This window comes from Agelaius phoeniceus, chromosome 3 (assembly GCF_051311805.1).
Source record: "Agelaius phoeniceus isolate bAgePho1 chromosome 3, bAgePho1.hap1, whole genome shotgun sequence".
NCBI classification, from domain to species: domain Eukaryota; kingdom Metazoa; phylum Chordata; class Aves; order Passeriformes; family Icteridae; genus Agelaius; species Agelaius phoeniceus.
The window spans coordinates 59766704-59788388 of record NC_135267.1 but is presented as its reverse complement, the minus strand read 5'-3'; the positions used below and the strand labels follow the sequence as shown (position 1 = coordinate 59788388).

The following is a 21685-nucleotide window of genomic DNA, read 5'->3' as shown; positions in this document are numbered from 1 at the left end:
ATCAATCACAGAACCACTGATGAACGGGAGAGGAAGAGAGGTTAAAATTTGTACACTCTATGTTGTGCCCTCAAGCTGTGTCATGGAGCTCACAGGCTGTGTTTGCCTTCTAGTGGAATCTTCTTGTCTTCACTTAGGTACAGCTGTAACTGCTCACATGAGCAGGTAATTCCAGCCAAAGGGCTGATACCAAGCTCTTCTTAAACCTTTCCATATAGTAACAGGAAAAATTAAGAAATGAGGAGAATGGGAATGAGGATTACAAGCCTGCTGCCATCTCACCAGTATAATAGTGCATGAACTTATAAACTGAGAAAGAGTGATATAAATTTAAAAAGTCACTATTTAACTTTATAAATCTATAATTATAAATTATATTTTCTACTCAAGCAAATAATTGTGATTTTTTTATTATTGGCCTTATCTTTAAATTTAATTTGGTGCTTCATCTACTATTTCAGGATTGTGATACCATGTGCAAAGTTTACTTTTACCCTGATCCAATTTTCTAATTCTAGACAACGTAACAAAACAGAAAGGCTATTTTTTCCTCATGACAAATAAAAATAGACAAAAATACTGATCCAATCTTACAAAATCTGGCAAGGAGTATGACATCAAGTTTCTGTTTCCCTAGCTGATAAATCACAATTGTTTTAAGTCCTTGGCACATGATTAAAACAACAGCTGTGTTAAAGGGAAAAACTCCCACAATGTATTACTCACAACCATCTCAATATGATCTCTCCAGAGATGAAAAGCATTTTCAGAGAGAGTTATAGGCATGTCATGGCCATCTTATTCCCATAGACTTTGAATGAAACTCTTGTATTTTTAGCTTCCCATTTTATTTGAGCCAGAATGGGAAGGGGTAGAATTCTCCTAAAGAAAACTCCCACAACTATTATAAAGACCCTAAGAAGCTAAAAATATTGCAAGTTACTCTCATGCACTCAAAATACTATCAAATTTTATTAAAAGAATCAATGTAAGTCTCTATTTTTATTCCAGGTATAACATCAGGTTTGGATCTTCAGTACCTGCATGGTTTCTGCTATCATACATTTTTCAAGGAGCTGTGTGGTGGTTTTTGAACTGAGTTTTCTGCACTGAAGTCTGTAAAACTAAAACCTCACTACAGGCAACAGCTGGTGTGCTAAATTATTATATTGCTTTTTGATACCAGTATTTTGACCAAAAAAAAAAAAAAAAGAGACTGTTTTCTGCCTGTGTGCCACCTTTTCCTGCAAAGCACAACCTAGTTATACCCTTCTTTAATTAACTCATATGTGATCCTTGGTTTGCTCCCTCATACCCTAACATCATCCACGCTCTATAGTATGAAGGGTTACCCATTTTATAATCAGAAGGGTCAAATGCAGTATCTTAGTCTCTTGTCCTGCATATCTCTAGCCATATTTTAAAATGGGAACAGCTGTGTAATCTGTCACATGCTCTAAAAGCAAGTGGAACTGTTTAGCACTTTCCTGCAAGACAAAAATTGCATGTTCTCTTGTAGTTTCTAAATGTAAAGTGCTTTTGTTTCTCATGTGAATATTTTGAATTGCTGAAAGTCCCAGTCCTGAGCTAGTAGTAATGTGAGTTTTCAGATAAAATATTCACTAAACACTTGTAATAATGTTTATTAAACATGTAATAATGTTTATTTTTTTGTTGTTGTTGCTTGATATTGCACAACAGTCATATTCCAGAGGAAGTAAAACAACATTAAAGGTGATAATACAGGGTACATTAAGAACAGCTTATAAAAGCCAGGAATTCTATCTAGGAAGCAGGAAGAGCTCTGGATTTGGCAGAGGAAAAACAAGTGACCATTTATAAAATCAGATAAGAGTCATTTCTCTACTTTCTATCAATGTGTGTTGCCCAACTTCACAAATGTTTTCAATATTGCCTACATTGGCACATCATATGTCAGCTAGGAATATATAGTTCAGATGACTTCAGAAAATCAGTGTCAGAGAAGAACTGTCAGAGTTCACTGTTACAATGGAAGATGATACTGAATAAGGCTCCATAGTGTCTGTCCAGAATCCAGCCAAATGTATTCCTCACAAATGGGTTGTGATCTGGAGTATTTCTTTTATTAATTGTTATTCATTTGTAGATGACATTTTTATGCATTACAAGAACAGAGGAAAGGCCAGACTACTCTTCTAGCCAGACTGAAATAAATGGCAGGAGAGTACAGAATAAGAATTCCAAATTACCTTGGCAAACTGGAGGTAGCACATGGGAAAACAACAGCACAAAAGCACAAAGTACAAAGGACTGGTAGAAATCTCTGCATTAAAATAGGGGTAATCATATGCTCAAAACAATGAGGAAAAGAAATTATTTCTTCTGCAGAAAAGTATACCTGACTTTATTCTGCATCACACATTGATTATGAGTGAAGAGTATCATGTTTTTGTAAATAAGGCAAACATTACAGTGTGATGGATACCATGTGATGGATGGGTTTGCAAGATAATCATATTACTCTGTTCGGTACTTGTGAAACACCATATTGAAGGAAATCATGTTTCAAGAAAAAAAGGAAACAGTAGAAAGTGGAGAACCTCCAAAGCAGAATAACTAGAAGATTAGAAGTCAAGAAAACAACATCTGTGAGAAAATGTTGAATAAACCTTGTTTCCTCAGGTTAGGTAAAACAGAATAATTTTTTTTTCAAGTGTGATAGCAAACTTTTAAAACTGATTTAAAGGTTGTTGCAGAAAGAAAGAGAATACTTTTTTTTTTTTTTTGTGGCATGATTCTCAGGAAAACAAGTGATGACCTTAACCTGCAGACAGGGAGATTCAAATTTCCCAGTAGCCTTCAAGATAAGATTGGATCAAGCTACAGGTTTTAAGAAGCAGATCAACATATAAAAGGAATTGGTAGAAGTTGATCCTATCACAGGACAGAATGATGAGCTCAGGGTGCACTGCAGCTCTTTCATTTGCTTAGGCCTTGAAAAATAAGAAAGTATCCTGGATACAAACATCTTAAGCCACTATCACATCCATGCTGAATGCAGCACTTAAAATTTGCTAGAAAAGTACCACATTCCAAATTGTCTTACTAGAAAAAAAAGAGGTACTGACTCTTGCCTTTCAATAGCACTCAAATTTCTGACATGAGATCACCCTAAATTGCATAGCTGAAATTAAAAATGCATGTTAGAGAATGCAATCAACAGCCAAAAAATGCAATCAAAGCACATATTTACCTCAAGGAACACTGGAGAAAAACTACTAAATGCACAAAAAGAAATCAAAAGAAGTTTCAGAAGAACCTGGCTGACCACCAGCAGTTAGAGCAGCCTCAATGACAGCTAAACCCAGATAGAATTTCTAAATCCACCTTTTCCAGCTTTCAAACTTCCAACAGCCATCTCCAACTGGAACCATGTGTTTTCTACCCTGAGGCCAGATGCCCATCTGCAGCTCCCTGTTTATTGGCTGTGATTAAATCTGCTAAACTCACTGAGGTTCCTGTTCTGTAGTTTGGCTGACAGCTCATAGTACCAGTGTAAAGCAGTCTTATTAGGGAGTTTCTGCCTTCTTGGCTGCAGGATCTGAGCTGTTTTAAAACAGATTACAAAAATACCATCAAAACAGAAGACTAGAAGGGAAAATTAAAGGGAAGATCTCAGAAACCTCCCAGATTGACACTATTGCAATTGCTGCACTTTACCATTACCTAAACACTCACTTACTAACATGTTTTACCAGTAAAATTCTCTCAAACATGAAAATATGTATACATTACCACCCCTCTCAACATTACATACTTTCAACAAAGTACAGCTCTATCACTCTCAAATAAAAACAATTGGTAACACTCGAAGTCTACTGCCAAAACTCTCCCACTTGATGGTCAGGAGGCATAACTGCTAATTAAAATCCAGGTTCAAGGCACACAAGCAAAATACTTCCCAGCTTCAAGAATTCCTGCACTTTAGAGACCCTTATATCTCTGATGAAGATATTAAAGGCAGGCCTCTGGAATTCCTCAGCAATTCATCCATTCTCCAAAGCCAACCTGTTTTGGTAATGCCTTCCATCATGGAATAATTTTTAACTGACTATATGTGAAATATCCCAGATATGAGCAAAAGCTGTGAATAAAAGCAGAGAAGATGTACCTGAAAAACATAAGAAAGGCACATGAAGGGGAAATAGAATTGGTGATTTCTAAAATACTTGAGCAATTCTGGGATCAAGATACCCTGTAACATAAGGATTTACTCCTGATTTGCTCTGAATCTCTTGTGCTCCCTCTGGGGGTTTGCAGACACCCATATGTAGGCATTTGCTGGATGCTTGTCAGAGGTGGTATGAGTAATTCCTTCCTGTCTCATAGGGCTTGGTGGCCATCCAAAAAACAAGGGAATTAGAAGGGGGAAAGAATGTGTGAGTCACAAGGGGATTTTTAATTTGTAAATGGCATTTGTAAGGCTCGTGTTTAAATATATCATCCAATTCTGACATCCAGATTTTAGACAGGCTGTTATGGGTGTGGGGGAATGAGTAAAGGTGCAAAGATAATGGACTCAGAAGATAGAAAGATATACAGCAGGAGACTGAAACATTTTAGTTCACTTAAGATATCAAGGTGATTTGATGACTTGATGACCTAACTTTTAAGAACTTTCCACAGGAGAAAGATAGTAGTGGTAACTAAGACTGGCTCATGAAAGTGATGTAAAAGCCAAAGACACATAAGGGGTAGAGTAATATATATTAATTTGTTAGATTTTTAGTATATGGGAGGACAAATCATTAGAATAAACCATCATTATGGCTCAAGAAAATGCTTGAGCCTGTGGGCATCCTGAATCTGGGCATCTTCTAAAATATTTACCTCCATCAAGTTACTGGGTTTTGGAGATGGATAGCATATAAAGTTCATATTGAGAGAAGAGAGTTATTTATCTAATGGCCCTTCTTGGTCCTAAAATTCATAAATATTTTAGGAGAGAAGTACAGTATGCTGTGGTGTGGCTCCTTTTTATGCTTCTGAAATCAGGTCCCTCAACTAAATACAATTCTGAAGGCTACACATGCTGGGGGAAGAGTAAAGCATTGTTCCATCACCAAGCAACGTGGTATCCTTGGTGTCCTGTGACTTTTCTCTCCCTTGAAAGCTTGTACATTAATAATACTCTGCACTGAGGTTTCTCAAAGCAAGGTCTCAGATTCCTTTTGGGACATAAACTAACAAAATAGACTGATATAGGCAGCTTCAGGATGCAGTTCAGGTTAATAGACTGATATAGGCAGCTTCAGGATGCAGTTCAGGTTTTCAGCAAACCATCTGTTGTTTAAACAAAACTGAAAACTTGCACATATTGAGGCAATTTCTAATTCAGGTTACATCTTAAGCTTTAACTACTTGACAACAAAGAAAAACACCTTAGCATTTAAAACTCACAAAATATTACCAGGAACATTCCAGATCCCCTGGATAAAAGTGAATATTGTCACCTCAGGTAAGTTTCAATGTAGATGTGAGTTTTCATAAAATTTCAGTATATACTTACACAGGTGAACATAGATACCTGAGATATCACTGAGAATAACAGAGGTAATTCATTACCACATACAGTTTTTTCATGCCTGTCCTTACTTTTTCCTGTGGTTCTATTAAGAACAATGTAGAATGCTTGTATACAGTCTAACAGGAACATCAAGGTTCATTACAGCAACTCTCCTATGAAATCTCTGATGAGAAGTACAGAAATTATGTCTGCATCTATATATTTATTGAGAAATACAGATTAGCAAAGAACAAAGTAGCACAGTTATCTTTGCTGAAGCAACAAAAATCTTTGCTTAAAGCATTTTGGTTATTTTTGTTCACACAAAAAAGTTCTGTGTACCTCAACAGTGTTTGATCATATAAATCACAGGAATTTTTTCCCATTTATTTTAGGAATGCAGTATATATAATAAATCAAAAATATATACAACAATATTTAGTCCACGTATTCTTCTATAAATATACCTGCACATAAGTAGCATTCATTCCTAGCTATCTGATCACAGTATATTTAAAATTATTATCATCTGCAAGGTAAATACATGTTTTTGTATCTATTCTCAATCTAAAAATTACTTTCATTTTCATAAATTGCACACATGTTCAATAAGAACATGTAACTGCAGAAATAGAGATCTCTTCCAAATCCAGCAGAAAATTCATAAATTACCTTAGTTCATCAAGACTGGGTAGCTATGACTTTAAAAGTTCAGAAGACTTTTCTTAGCCTCTGTGATCAAATGATTACAATTCTCTCATAAGTACTCATATTCTTGAATTATTTTCTTTATACTTATGGATGTCATTTTTTTACCCTAACTTAATCACAGAAAGAGATGGATCAACTGAAGAAAGTACAGAGGAGCTTAAGAAATGGGATAAGATGGCTAGAAAGTATGTTCTACTGAAAGAAATTGGTTTGTTTAGTCTAAAAAAGAGAAGACTGTGAAAAGATATGATAACAGTCTTCAACTATGTAAAAGGTTGTTGCAATAAGCATTCTTCGTGCCCACAGGGGATAGGGCAAGAAGCAAGGAGCTTAAATTAGAGCAAACATGACTTATAGATCATGAAAGACATTTTATGGGATCCTGGAAACTTAAGTTTCAAGATTTAAAAGCTTATCTACTTAAAAATTACGTTAAATATATATATATGTAGCAAGAAGCAAATTTACTAACAAGTCTTTAGTGTAGCGCAAATAGAAAACAGATCCAGTGTGGTGGACCACAACATTTGTCCATGTGGAGACCAGGGCAAAACCACCAAGTGCTGACAGCAGAAACTCAATGAAATGGATTCATTTCTTCTACCACAATGGCCAAACGCTGAAGATCTTTGCTGCACGATTACTCGATAACTCTTACTTTTGCTTAAGGCTATTTCAATTTCCACTTTGCTGTGATTTAGTTCAGTTCAAGCACAAGGACATAATTTCAAAAGTCTAAGAATAATTCTGACTTGGCCAGAGGAACTGAAAAGGAAAAATAACAAATACACAATAAGGGAGCTTTTCTCCTGACATCACAAGTTAAAGTAAATTACTCTGATGTGAAGAAAAAAAAACATTTCACCCTTTCTCCTTTCAGTGTTGCTTATTACTGACCTCTGGCTCTAACCACTTGTTCTTTTAAAAATCATTTCAGTGTGTCTGGACAAATAGAAATATGAGTAACTACTAACTAATCATTGTCATTCAAATAATTCCATCAATGTCTACCCCTCCATCATTCTTTCACTTTTTTCCTTCAAGGGGGGAAGATTCTGAGCTGAATGCTGGAAGTCCTATTTAACTCACCTCAGTGCTAGTCATGCAACAAAACAGGCAATAATCACACCTTGTGATATGATGTAAAACTGTTCCACACTATGCTACCTTCAGTAAAACAGGCAACAGAAATTTTTGTGCCTATGTGTCACCTGGAGATTTTAAAAGCTATAGAAACCTAAATAAAGCACAGCACTTTACCAGTTTTCTGTTTAAAAGGAAGAAATCTGTTTTTATTTTCTTCTCTAAATCTTAGATACTGAACAGTACCTCTATTTTTTGCAGAATTACAATTACTTCTTACTCATTTTAAGAGATGTTGAACAAAGCAAAAAAAAAAACCATCCATTCCACAAAGTGACAGGCATTTAAGGAAAGAATTATCTCTGTCACAGTAATTAACAGTGGTTTTGTTAGATGCCCTTTACTCCACTAGCCTTTTTAACCACAAGAAGACTGTGAACAAAACATTCTGTGTACAGTTCAAAGCCCTGCTTTGTTGACAGACACAAATAATATTTCATCAAGGAAACATTCCTTTTCAATACCGGCTCTCAGAAGACATCTAGCATCTTTAAAGAATTGAGATTTGAACTGAAACATCTGGCTAATGGAGCACTAAATTAAGATTAGTAAATCAATCAGCAGGAATTAATCATCTGACACGGAATACTCAAAAATGCCTTGGATAAGAGGAGAGATATGCATAGCCTGAAAGAGTGATCATCTTGGTCCAATATGGATTTTTAAATTAAATTTCTCACTACCACCATGGTCAGATATACCTAAAGCAAGGATGATATAGAAAAGCTTTGCTTCTCCTCATTAACATTGGACTAAGTAACAACATCTTTTACACCTGCTAAAAGCACTCACCAAGTACAGAGCTAAAACTACGTGGGAGAGCACAACTGCTTATGAAAACCCAGTAAATGTCATTGTCCCAGAGTCGGGCTAGAATCTCAAGTACTTTGAGTTTCCTCAAGACGGAGTATAAACAGTAAAGAGTAAAGGTGACTCACTTGAGCAGGTTATTACCTTGAATGCTCCTTTTGAAAAAGGCCTTGCAGCCCTCGCAGGACCAGACCCCGTAGTGGTACCCCGAGGCGTAGTCGTTGCAGACGGCGCAGTACCGCGTCTCCTTGGTGGACTCCATGGCCAGGCTCCCCTTCTCGTTGCTGCTGGACATCCTCTCCCGGATGCTGTGGCGCCTGTTATCGGAGCTCGGCCTGTCAATAGCAGAAAAAAATTAAAAATAAAAAGAAAAACAAGCATTGTTCTTTCAGGGAGGTCAAGCTTCATCCTCTGCTTCAGGCTGTAAAAAAAGAAGTCTTGCTTGCTTGAAAACAACTGATAGACAAAAATAAAAAAAAAAATTTCTACTGCTCTCTCACCTAGTTGGAAAGTTGCAGAATTAGTAAGACACAGGGCAATTTCTTATAAATCTCCCTGAAGTTATTGGCTATTTTACCTTGAAAAATAATTTTAAAAAATTTGATAAATTAACCAAATATTTGCTAAATTAACCAAACTTTCAGCAACACAAAGAAATACCAGAAAACAGCACTATTTTGTGTACCTGCTCCTGTCCAAAGGTTTCAGCATAACTGTAATATCGCAGTTAGGTTGAGAATCTGAGTCAAAAACCACTTATGAGTGCACCTGAATTAGTTTAATTATTAACTTAAATTATTATATTATATAAACCTAAATTATTAACCAAGCTGTTTTCAAGTGTTATTGCCCAATTAGAGATGCAAGCTTTCCTTAACTTTTCAAGATCTAAAACTGCATTAAAAAGTGCCTTTTCTCATTACAATACCACTTTCATAAAAATTAAGAAGCTGTTTCAGCACGACAAAAAACAAGCATATTAAAAAAACAAGCATATAAAAAATTGTTGCCAAAGAACTTTTTTTCCGATGACACAGACATAACTGGACTGTACTAGACATGCACATGACCAGCATGTGCAGGATGCTGTGCAGGTGAAAACCAAACAGATCTCTCTGTAAATGGCAATGAATTCACACCCACTGAACCTGGTAAGAGGTTATTATGGGTAGCGGCTGTGGGTGTGGTACACAAAGCTGAGAGGATGTGAAATTGCCAAGGGAGCCACCAGTGAACTCTGGGACTGCCCCTGGAAGGCAAACGGTTCTTTGCAAAACATGCTTTCCAGTAAGAGTCTGCGCTAAAAATTGTCTAGGAGACAAATACCATTGGGTGTGACAGCACCAGACAAGCTAAAGCATGAAGAATCCTACTGTTTATAGTAATTATCCACTTACATGCATGCTTTAATTGCTGGTCAATAAATAGGGGGCTTTTATCTCCCCAGAGTCTCAACATTTTCTCAAATAAACATATCCTGGTTTTGAGCCCAGGAGAATCTTTCAGACTTCTTCCTACATACCTAATTTGCTTTATTCCCTTCTTGAGAACAGCAAAACTTGCTATGCTTTGATGAACCGAGACACTTGGCACCAACCACACCTTCCTGCTCCAAACCTGTACTCCCCAGCAGCTTTCTGATTTCTTTTGGTATGCTGTAATATCTCATCCAGCCTAAGTTCCCTGACATCCCCTGATGCAGTACCTCTCAACTGCTTTCTACCAGCCAAAGGCACCTGGACATTCTCACATGTGCTCTCAGCCATCCCCTCAAGACTTTATATATATATCATTTCTGTCCCCAAATATGATATTAATTCAAAGCTTTTCAATGAAAATATATCAGTTATTAGAGGAACATGAGGCTTTACCAAGTTAGCAGAAACTGCTACTGGCAGCATTCAGGAAAACTGCATTTTTTAAACCCAATGTTCTTTGCCAAGAATTATATACCAGCTAATTTTGAACATTTATTTAAATAACCTTTTCCTTTTGCTTGGAACTTGTGCAGAAGGGAAGAACTGTAAAGGGTGAAGGGCTGACATGACACATCTCTGGTTTTTAGTGAGACAGGAAAATTGGAGAATGTCACAATTGACAACATGATTCTATGAAACTAGGCAGGGGACAAAGTCCTTGAATATTTTAGATGTTAACATGTAAAAGGTTAAAAATTTCAAATGTACCAAAATTAATATAGTATCATTAATCAATCATTATGGATACAACACATACATTGTACATATAGCTCACCTTTTATCTTTTCCAGCCCAACAAACCTAGCTAATATTTTTATTCTTCTCAAGGTCCTGAACCTTCCTTTGAATTTGCTTTATCCCAGTGCCTCATTTAATTGACTTCCTTTTTTTCTCTACTAATGATCAAAGCTGTTGTTTCTTATCTTCTCCACCCCATTCTCATCTGTCTGCAGCTTTATCACCTCTGTCAGTACAAGTTTAAAGAAACCATGTTGTGGCTTCTTTAAAATACATACTCTTAGGTGCACATAACCACAAGAATGTTTCAAGTATTTGAAGTAATCCAGCAAGCAATCTAATAGCCGTCAATAATAATTTTAACAGCCATAGATTAATCCATTAGGTATATGTGATGACTTGATAGATATTCATAATTTTTTGACCAATTTTTTTTAAAACTGATACAAATATGCATGTTATAGAAGATAAGGTTCCCAGAATTATTTTCATATCAATAAAAAGAGTAAAAAAATCAAAACTTTGCACTTTAAAAAACAGTATGAGAAAAAAAATTGAAGTTTCAAAACAATTACATATTTTTGCAGGTGTGTAGCAGTTTTCCAATATTACATGCTTACTAAAGCAATCCTAGTTTCCCAGTTGGATACAAAAGAAAACCCTTTCATAGGTAAAACCAAAATGAAGAAATACCAAAAAGTATCAGTCATCACCGATCTATCAGTCCAGGTAAATTAAATTTTCAATTTTCTGAAAAGCCATCCTTTTTCAGATCAAGCCTAGGTTCACAAACACATTTTATTGAAGTTGTACTTGAGAAAGATTAAAAATTACTCAAAAAATACCTCAGACAAACAAACAAAAAAGCTTTTTCTAATATAGAAGGAATTTTTAAAAATCATAAAATATGTGCACTCCAAAGAAAATAAGCTACAGGAAAACACTGAGAAGAAAGATGCAGTAAAGACAGATATTTTTCCATGCTTGTGTGGAGTCTGTCCCACAGGTCCTGTCCATCCTCAGTCACACAAAGCCCCTGTTGCAGAGGGAGGCTGCAGGCAGAAGCAGTGACAGAGCTGGTTCCCTGCTTGTTCCCAGGGCCCATGGTCCCAGGGATCACAGGGAAGGCAGCGCTGCTCAACCTGGCCACAGTACCCATGTGTGGCAAACCTGACTTGGGCCTCCATCACCTCCCTGCACACAAACTTGCAGCATGGAGAGAGCACTATGAATCTGTTAACACAGGCTTTCACAAAGCAAAAGGAATCTGAAGATGACCCTGCTGCTTCCCGCTCTCAGAATCAGTTCCACTCCAGTGGCATTTGGGCAAGGCTTTGCAAACTGGCCCTGCAGAGACATCACATTCAGGCTTTGACCAACCACAGTGGGAAGCACACTAAAATACCCCTAGCCCCATATTCCCAAAAATAACATTCTTTCCATTTATACACAGTAGAAATAAAAGCTGGTAATAAATTAAGTCAAGTAATTATCAGAGGAGGTGAGGAGAAAAGCTTTTTGTGAAAAGAGGATCCCAATAATAGAGATTGCTAAATCAAAATAACGTATCAGATTTCATCCAGAAACCAGCTGCTAGTTAGTGTACATCACAGACCACTGGTGCTGTGTCCTGACACAAAAAACCACAACAGCCCACTCTTCATCAAGTTTTCAGTTAGGTTTCAAGGGCTGGTCTTCTGGAGGACATAGTACAACAACTTAACCCAGCTTAATGACTTTGGAAAACCATCATTCCCAAAATATAAGAGCAGAACCTTTTCTGCAATTCCCTTTGTAACCTATGCAAACAACAACAAAAAAATAAAAGACCAAAAGATCTTGCCAACTATGTTTACCAAAAAAACCCACAAATCACAAAGAAAGAAACTCCCAGATAAAGCCCTCTCTCCAAGGCCTGCACAAAACCAGAACGGATTAGAAATAGAAAAAAACCAGAATTTACTGCATATTTCCAAATGTAATAACACAGCAGAGATAAAATGGAAAGTGTTTGGAACCCACAGAGCAGAACAAACTTGTCTCCCACACTCCCTTTCCTGTTTCACACTTTGATGAGTGTGTAAGGAAACAACACACCTCTGCTTTATACATTCACTCATCATCTGCAGCTCTGAATCAGAAAGAGATTATTAAACTTACATTAACTGCAAAGTAAAAAAGAAGTGTGCATGAGACAATTACAGTTTTATAATGTAAACTCAGGTTTTTTTACATCAGGAGAATCTGACTGGCAGGCAGAATGAATTTAGGATAGTCTAAAATACACAATCCACACAACAGTGAGGTTAAGCCAAATTTATTCAGAACCCCATCTTTACCTGAAAAAGGAGGTTTTGGTGTTGGAGGACTTAAGGGGGAAATTATATAAATACTTGAGGACACCTTGAGAAATTCTAGTTTTCTGGATTTACTTTCAAACACAAAACTTTAATCTGCTTTCCAGAATGGATGAAATTTCCCAGGGTAAGGTGCCTCAAAACTAATGGTTATTTCAAAAGCAGCCAAGGTCTAGTACAAATGCTTTTCCGCACATTGGGCTTATAATGACACCAGTCTGCCATTCCCTATGAAATTAATCTGCTGTTAAAATGTAAACTTCTGTATGGAGCAAAATACTTATGAAATACTCTTTGAACATATCTAAGTGCTTGAAAACATTTAGAAGGCATCTCAAGGAGAAGTACTGCAATAGGATTGAGCAAGTATATAAACAAACAGAGAAAACTGACAAATACATTAAGGGCCTCAAAACGTATTCTCAAAAAGTAACCCAAATGAATCTGAAAAAAATCACGTGCCGCGCAAATGAAAGCATTGGCTTAAAAAAAATCTAAAAATATCTAGGGTTGTAAATAAGCTAAGTACAACCTCACAAGAGAGAGAATGCCTAACATGAAGTTGTATCTCAAATGAACAGAATCACAGGATATTTTAGGCCAGATGGAACTTTGGGACATGATCACACGCCAAGCCAGCATTGGCACAAGAGAGGCTACAGCCATGAAGGTGGGCTCCAGCAATGGGAGCAGAAACTGGCACCACTCCTTGCCTGATACTCCACTGGTGATGAAGATCAGCAAGGGCTCACCCTGAGACCTCATTGTTGATGATTCCTAATCCATGGCTCTGAGCACATGCAACACACACTACTAAATTCTCTCCCTCCCAAAACAGGATGGTTTTGTTTATGACACCAGAGGAGAACTCTTGCATAGCTCCAGACCCATGCCCTGGGAGAAGCTACTTAACCTGACCAAACCCTGCCTGGCAGCATGAAGCTATCCAGCAGTGAGAGCCATCATGCTGACCTTTGCACCATGCCCTGACCTTGTCTAGGTAACTAAAATACATGCAGGACTTTCCTGCCCCACTATCCTCATTTTATTCCCTGATGATCAGCAATGTCCCTGGTGTAGCACCAAAACCAAGAGCAATAAGCATTTCCCTTAGACAACGATGATGTTCCTTCCAGCTTAGTGCCTCACTAAGCCTGACATTCAAGTTGACCAACAGTTCCTGTATGGGACAAACATAGCTGTGAAAGTTTGGCACTCCTGGGTGAAAAGAAGCTGTTGAATGAGGAAGAGCTGCCTTTAATTCATACTTCTAAGTGGAATGCATGGCTAGCTCCTTCTCTTCCCTTTCCCACAGCCCTGACAGCAACTTGTGCCTTCACAAGTCTTTCTGTCAAGGGAAATACAAACTGTAACCAGGAAGACCACCAGAGCAGAGCTGCACAGCGGCTCCTTTGACACCTAGACAGGACAGGCACAGATCATCCTGACATAGAAATGCTCCTCTGGTAACTTATTCTCATCAATTTCATGGCTTTTGCTCATATCTTGTCTTTTCCTTTGGGGTAAATGCATGGACACCTCAACTGGACTACTTGCATAGAAAACCCCAAGTAGATGCAGTGAATGGATGAGGTGAAGAAATATTGACATAAAAGAATAAGGAGAGGTAATACAAAGAACTACTTTAAATATAACAGAAGATGCATATGAAGGCCAAATAAGAATAATGGCAAGGAAACCAACTGAAAACTGACTGGCCTCATTGCAGAAAAAAAGAAAAAAATATAACTGACAAAAGAGAAATGTAAGAAAAATAAACGAAAATAAAGTTATATGAAAGTTGAATAATAAAATAATCTTTAAATGCTGACGGTGTTTCACAGTCTATCAGGAAATGTATTTAGTAGTCAGAAGATACTGAAATGCTTTCTTTAGGACTAAAATAAAATGAAATTTGATTTGGCAACTTAAATTTCAAAATTTATGTAAAATATCTTGATGTTGACCAAGAAACAGTAGTGTTGAGGACAAACTCTGGCAACATGAAAACAAAAGCTTATCTTCTTAGGTCATCAAAACTTCTTATTTGATGTTAAATTAAACATTTCCTTTGGCATTAGTTTTATCGTCTTCCTTCGTTCTTAACCCTGGTTAATTTAAAAATGAGTGACTGAAATGCTACATTTTGATATGCCAAAACTAAACCACTCCATGTGTGCATCAAAATGTCTTCTAAAACTGTCTAGTAAAGTCAGTATAAATTTGCACATTCTAACACTCTCTTAAAGCTTCATTTTTGACAAATTTAATTTTATTCTCAGATCTGTCACCAATAATTGCAGACTGCATTGAAGTCTAGAGAGGTGTGCTTATGCACTGTCAAGGAGTGGTCCACAACATCTCCAGCCACATTTCCTGGAGGTTCTACTGATGGGAGGGTAGAGAAGCCCAAATTACTTGTTCATGTGTAAAATACCTGAATTTGTATGTTTTCAATACTTCCCTCTCCCATACTTTCAGACCTTGGATTCATTTTCCATGGCTTATACATGTCAGCTAATAATTTGCAGCAGATTCTCTTGACAACATAGAAGTTTGCCCAGCTTTCTGAAAAATGTGGAAGTTTTTCTTGAGAATATCAGGGGAGTGAGGGGTGGGTTCTAAATGGGAAGGAGCTCTATCTATTTGTCGGTTCTATGGGTCCAAAATTTAAATCCATACCAAAAAAATCTTTCAAATAAATACTGAGAAATTGTCTCTCATTCTGATTCTCAATGCTGATGGAATCTAAACTACAGCTCACTTACAGGGTCATTTTCATTATTCTTAAGTAAAGAATGGTGGTGTAGCTGTACTTTATGGAATAGCCCAAAAATGAAATAGTTTTGAAGCAATAGCAAATTTCTGTGGGTTTTTTTTCCTTATGCAGAGAAGTTTATAATTTCTTTTTGTACATAAGGTGAATGCAGAAACACTCACACATATTCTTTATATGAGTATACCTTAAAAAAAGATTAAGATTTTAAACACAGAGTGGTTGAACTGCATCTTGCAAATGCTGCTCAAACCTTCATTTACCTGTCCTGTGTATATGTATATCTTTAATTATGTGACATACTTTTCAAAGGGCAACAGGCTCATCAGTGCACCAAATAAAAAAGAATGCATTAAATGAGCCGCTACTCTGTCTGTGAGACTTTTTTTCCATGACTGCTCAGTGTCTGGTGCCTTACTATCAGTACATTGTCCGGATTGAGAATTAATTTCCTCCCAGTATTTCCATGCCACTATAGCAATTTAGCAGCTGGCAGGTCCTAATGAATGTATTTTTCCAATACTCTCCTGAGTCAAAAGGATAAAAAAATGAGACTGAGAGAGATTAAGGTCAAAAGTATATACTAAGTTATGGGCAACCTGAGTTTTTAAGTACTCACCATTAAATAGGTTTTGAATGCTCAGAGTGCTACTTTTCTTGTCTGCAATTGCAAGAGCAAATGTTCAACACTTACATGAATCAGACTGTAGGACTTCCATTTTGCACAAAGAAAATTACAATACAACACCAAAGTGCTTGTGAAGAGTTAGATTTAAATGATTTCTGAACTTAACAGAAGCATTTGTGGCAGAATTAGACAGAAATTCAGTTCTTCAGGCCAGAAAATCAGCTGCTTCCACATAATAATTTTTGCCTCTTTTCTTTTTTAGTTACCAGCCTTTGGGGAAAATGAGTAGAGAATTTACAGTGACATATTCCACTATAGAAGAATGACACATTCCGCAAATGATACTTTTCATATATTGGAACAGCAGCTCACTTATAATTACCTTATAAACATGGCAAAAATTCTAATAATAATCACAAAGGGACCAAATAAGATTTAGACAGGTCACCTTGTCTTGGGCTTAATAAAATTACAAGTTTGCAAATAGTAGCTTTTTGGCATGTAGCTTCTCACCTTCTAAAGAGGACATCTAGAAAAACAAAAATGTTACCCTTCTGCCTCACAGAGTCACAGGCAGCAGAGCAGGGCCATGTTGGGGGACCCCTCACTTGTGTTAATGGAGAATGGGATGACAGATCACTCATCCAGCAGCAGAGGAAGGATATCAGTGACACCCACTAACTGCTGTATGTAGTTGCACTACAAGTCCCTTCTTCTACTCTGTTTTGGGAGAAGTAAAAGCTCTTAGACAAACAGAGGCTGCTGCCACTGGTGCCAGTTGGAACCTCTGCTCTGTCCTCCTGCAGAGGTTCTTTGTCTACTGCTCTCATTTGGCCCATCCAGCCCCACTGATCCCATTCTTACACCCACCTTCACCTTTGGGCTTTCCCTTCCAGCATCATCTCTCTGTCTGGAAAGGACAAATTTCCCTCCTCTGGTGCCTGGCCTGACTCTGCCTGGCTACTTCCCTCATGCCCAGATTCCCTGCAGGCATTTCATCCAAAGCTCTCCTCTCTCTCTCTCTCTCACTATTAATTTTCCTCATGTCTTGGGCAGGATGGCTCCACTCTTCTGCCTCCCTCTGCACCCCAGCAACCCAGTCTACCATGATTATTGAGCTTCTGCAATATTTATATATAATCCTTTTTTTTTTTTCCTGTGATCTGAGCAAGCAGTTGCACAAGAACATACTGAGATTTGTAACTAAAGAAGATTTGAGGGACCTTAGTATTGCCATCTCTTGACAACATATAACTCATTAATCATAAAAGGACATAACTATATCTTTTTTACCAAGGCTGAATTTAAAATTCTTGCAATCCTGTGGTGAGCAACTCTTTATAAGTGCTATCAACTATCAACAAGACAAACAATTAAGTTTTTCAAGTCAATCCTGCTATGATTAAAAAATACATCTTAAAAATCACAAATATTTCTTTGTAATACCTGTAAAGCTATGAAATGTCATTTATGCATGGAGCCTCATCTTTTATGATTTGTAATTCTGTCTTTACTCCTCTGGAGTGGAACTGCTTCTCTTAGAAGACAAGCCTTCAAAGTAACCACTCCCCACTGCCTGAGGTTTGGTGTGCCAGGACGTTTTGCCCATAGGATAAAATGAAGGCCAGAAATACATCTTAGAAGAACCAATTAAGAGATGCCATGCAAGCCATAACATGTGATAAATGCCATACTATTTTATGCCAGAATTTAACTTCTGAAATAAGAGAAAACATTATTCTCTGATTAATATTTTGAAGACTACTTAAATCACCACAGAAATCTAGTTTCTGCAAAGAAAAAGCTCAGACAAGAAAATTTCTCTCCTTCAATTTTCAAGTCAAAAATATTTACAGTGGGACTTCCATTTTGCAAAAATATTGATATTTTTTAAAATTTGACAAAAATATATTCAAACACCGAAACCTTTCTTTTCATGCAATGCACATTTACAAAGAAAAAACCATGTATATCATTAGCACAAAGAATAAAAGACACATCCATAGGTACTATTCTGCCTTGTTAAGCAGAGGGAGAAATTACTGAGAATTCTACCAGCAGCCAAACTTCCCTGCAGTCCTGATGTGACATAAGTAACATCAACAAGCCCACAGAAATTTTGTAGTCTGCACTCATCACATAGCAGCATCCAGTAAAGCACAGGCAGAGCATCACTTAAAAGACTCTATATCTCGACCTGCCCCACAGGAACTTGTTTTAACTTGTCTTTACGGTATTTCCAATTATTAAGTCTCTCCCTGTGAACAGTTTGCTGCTTCACTACCTCATGGCCAGCCCAAGTCCTCTGCTGGAAATAAAGCTTATTTTCCCTCAGCTATTTCCAGTTAGCCTGGAGAACAATTCAGATGCTTCTCTCTTGCTACACGTTTTCCCTTCCCTTTCCTGCTACGCCACCCACTCTGCCTCCATCCTTTCTTTCATAATTCTGCTCTCATATGGACTTTGCTTGCCTAAGTGAGCATAAAAAACTGAAAGGTGCCTTGCCAGTCTCTTAAAACAGCATATTGACCTGTTCATGTGTTTTTCTGTTCACAGAATAAAATCTGCATTTTCTGCAAAAGATTACTCTGTTGACTTGTATTACACTTATGACCTTCTCATTCATTTAGACTATTTCTTAATCTGAAAGTCCTTTTCTCTACTTAGTAATTCTACAGTTATTGTACTTGTTCATTACTTTTCTTCATCCCAAAGGGCAGATACTTCATTGATCCATAGAATTTGAGAAATATTTAATGTTTCAGATTCTGTTGTGGTAAGCAGCACTAGAAAAATATTCTCTTTCATACTTACATTTCAAGTGACCCATTTAGAGACCTCTGCTACCTATAACAACTGGCAGATAACTTTCAGTTATTTAAAAATTAATGGTAGTGTCTGATCTATGGAGTAAAATCTCTGCAAATTATTGGGTTTGTGTATCTTTTGAATCCCTGCTCATTGGATGATCCCTCTACTCTTTAAGGAAAAACACCAGTGGGAAAAAAATTCGATCCAATTCCCTAGGATATAAAATGATGACTGGTCAAATTGCTTAGGGTTTTTCTGCCCATTTCTACCTCCTGCCAAGAGTAGCTTTGCCTGGGCACGATCTGTCCCTGACACCATCCCTCAGTCCCAGACTCTGCTGCGTGAAGAGTCATATAATCTGAGGAGCCTCATTCTGCTGTCTTAAAGCACGCCAAATTTGATGAAAAAGCTGCTGACAAAGTGTCCCAGGGCGCTGCACAAGATATGATTTTCTGGCAGCAATAGCAAGTTGCTGTGTGGCTCTGTGGCTCTGGAGACAGGAGCAACAGGGCCCTGAGTGTGGCAATCAGCTGTGCCCACAAATGTGCCAAAGTGGAGTGCTCAGCAGGCAAACACTCTGGAAGCGTGCGCTTAGGATATCTCACTTGAGTGTAAACAATCTGAAAATAAAAGGTTTGAAAAGCTGAAAGCACTAACAAACCAAAAGGCCAGCTTCAGCTAAAAATCTCATGTACATCCTGTACAGTTTTCACACTTTTGGAAATTCTTTGTCATCCTTGTCTCTATTAAAGTTAATTCTATCCCTCAAAGACTTGGCTAAAAATTGCATCCCTGCATTTCTTATAAGGGTCTTAGAATTATAATATGGCTTTTGTGAATAGGCTGAGGTTTATCCTTTCATAACATACCCAGAATAAGTATTTTCTCCAGGTTTCAATCTAGTAAGCCTTTTCCAAAATTATCCAGACACCAGGCCACTTTTTTTCTTTTTTAATGCTCAGATAAACTACCACAATCCAACTACCTGAAAAGAAAGGGTTAAGTGCACTCAATAGATTGGAAAAAGGTATTTCAGGAAGTGCTGTCAGATTCTTACACTTACCTCCAAACTATTTCAAAGGTAAGTGCCAGCAAAAACACAGGAATCAGTCATAAATCTTTCTTTACTGTGCCTTTATAGGACTTCTAAGTGCTCACGTGATCCTTTTATTTTTGAGCAAGCGCTCTTTCAAAGTATTTAAGATGCACACAATTATCCAAAGGTTCATTAAATTCCTTGGAAAATCTTTCAATGACTAACATTAAACAAGACATTTTTAAGAAAAATATTTGAAATATTTAAATTTTTTCATTTACATCACACTCAAAAAATTGTGAACTAGGAATGCTGATTACAAAATGCAACATTATCATTTAGATAGCATTGTTTCAAAAAATTCCAACCAAAACAAATCTAATATTTTAAATTAAATTTCTTTCGAATGAAATCTTAAAGGGTACTTTAAGGGGCATACTGCATTTCAAAATGAACTTTTGAAACAAAACACTAGTACAGCCACGTGGGGTCACAACAAAGAAATCTGAGGGCTCTAGGCCACAGGAAAATAAACCTTGGTGAAATAAAAGACGACTCAAAGTAGTGCTTTGAAGTTCATCAAAGTGCATGCAGACCTCTTGAACCAGCTAGAGAAGAGACAAAAACATTTTCCCAAACAGATTAGCACCTGGCCATCTCCAAGAAACTATGTGCTGCCTGCTTGCAAGAATACAGAAAAAAAAAAAAAGAAAAAAGAAAAAAAAAAGACTAGGCAGGGGTGCCAAACCCAAAAACATGATAGACAGCAGAGAAGGAAGAGGCACTCGGGAAAATCTGACACCTGCTTGTAAAAATGCTTGAGTACTTACCCCAGCAAATAAGGTTTATCTGAAGTTCCTTATTTTTGTCCCAAAACAGTAATCCCTAGGAAGAGAGCCTCTGCAGTCCCTTGGATTAACAGTGCACACTTAAGGGCCCAGTGAAAGAAAAAAACAGTTCCTGAACATACAGACCCATTTGTGCTTAAGCCAATTTCCCTAAACCCAACTAATAAACACACACATTTAGGGTAAACTTTTTGGGAAGATTATTTTGGAGTAATTGAAAAAGCCCTGAAGGACAACCCAGTCAGTGGTCACAAACAGCATGACTTCATGAGAGGAAAGTCTTGCTTTTCAAACTTAGTCTCCTTTTAAGACAAGGTAACACACCCAGCTGGTCAAGGGAAGCCAGTTGATATAATCTTTTCAGATTTTAGCTAAGGTTTAGATACTGTTTCTCACAGTGTCCTTCTGGACACAGTCTCCAGCTCATGGCTGGATAAACTCATCGCTAGATGGGTGAGCCACTGGCTCATGGGTTGGGCACAGAGGGTTAGAGTGTATGGGGTGACACCAGACTGGTGACCTGACACTAGTGGGGTTACACAGGGCTCCTGCAGAGAGACCTGAACAAATCAGAGAGCTGTGCAATCACCAGCCCTAGGAAGTTCAACAAGAGAAAGTGCTGGATTCTGCACTTGGGATGGGACAACCCTGGATGTACAGACAGACTGGGGAGGTGAGAGACTGGAAAGCAGAGCCACAGAAAGGGGCCTGGGGGTCCCAGTAGTGGCAAGTTGAACATGAGTCAGCAGTGCCCTGGCAGCCAGGAGAGCCAGCCCTGTCCTGGGGGGCATCAGGCACAGC

At 37.6% G+C, this 21685-nt stretch overlaps 1 protein-coding gene across 1 annotated transcript in view; it reads right to left on the bottom strand.

Annotated features, from left to right (window-relative positions):
- The window catches only part of ESR1 (estrogen receptor 1), a 108594-nt gene that overhangs the window by 65928 nt on the left and 20981 nt on the right, over window positions 1-21685 (bottom strand). Inside the window, 1 exon segment of the mRNA XM_077175397.1 lies at window positions 8357-8547. Coding sequence (XP_077031512.1) covers window positions 8357-8547 — 191 coding nt within the window.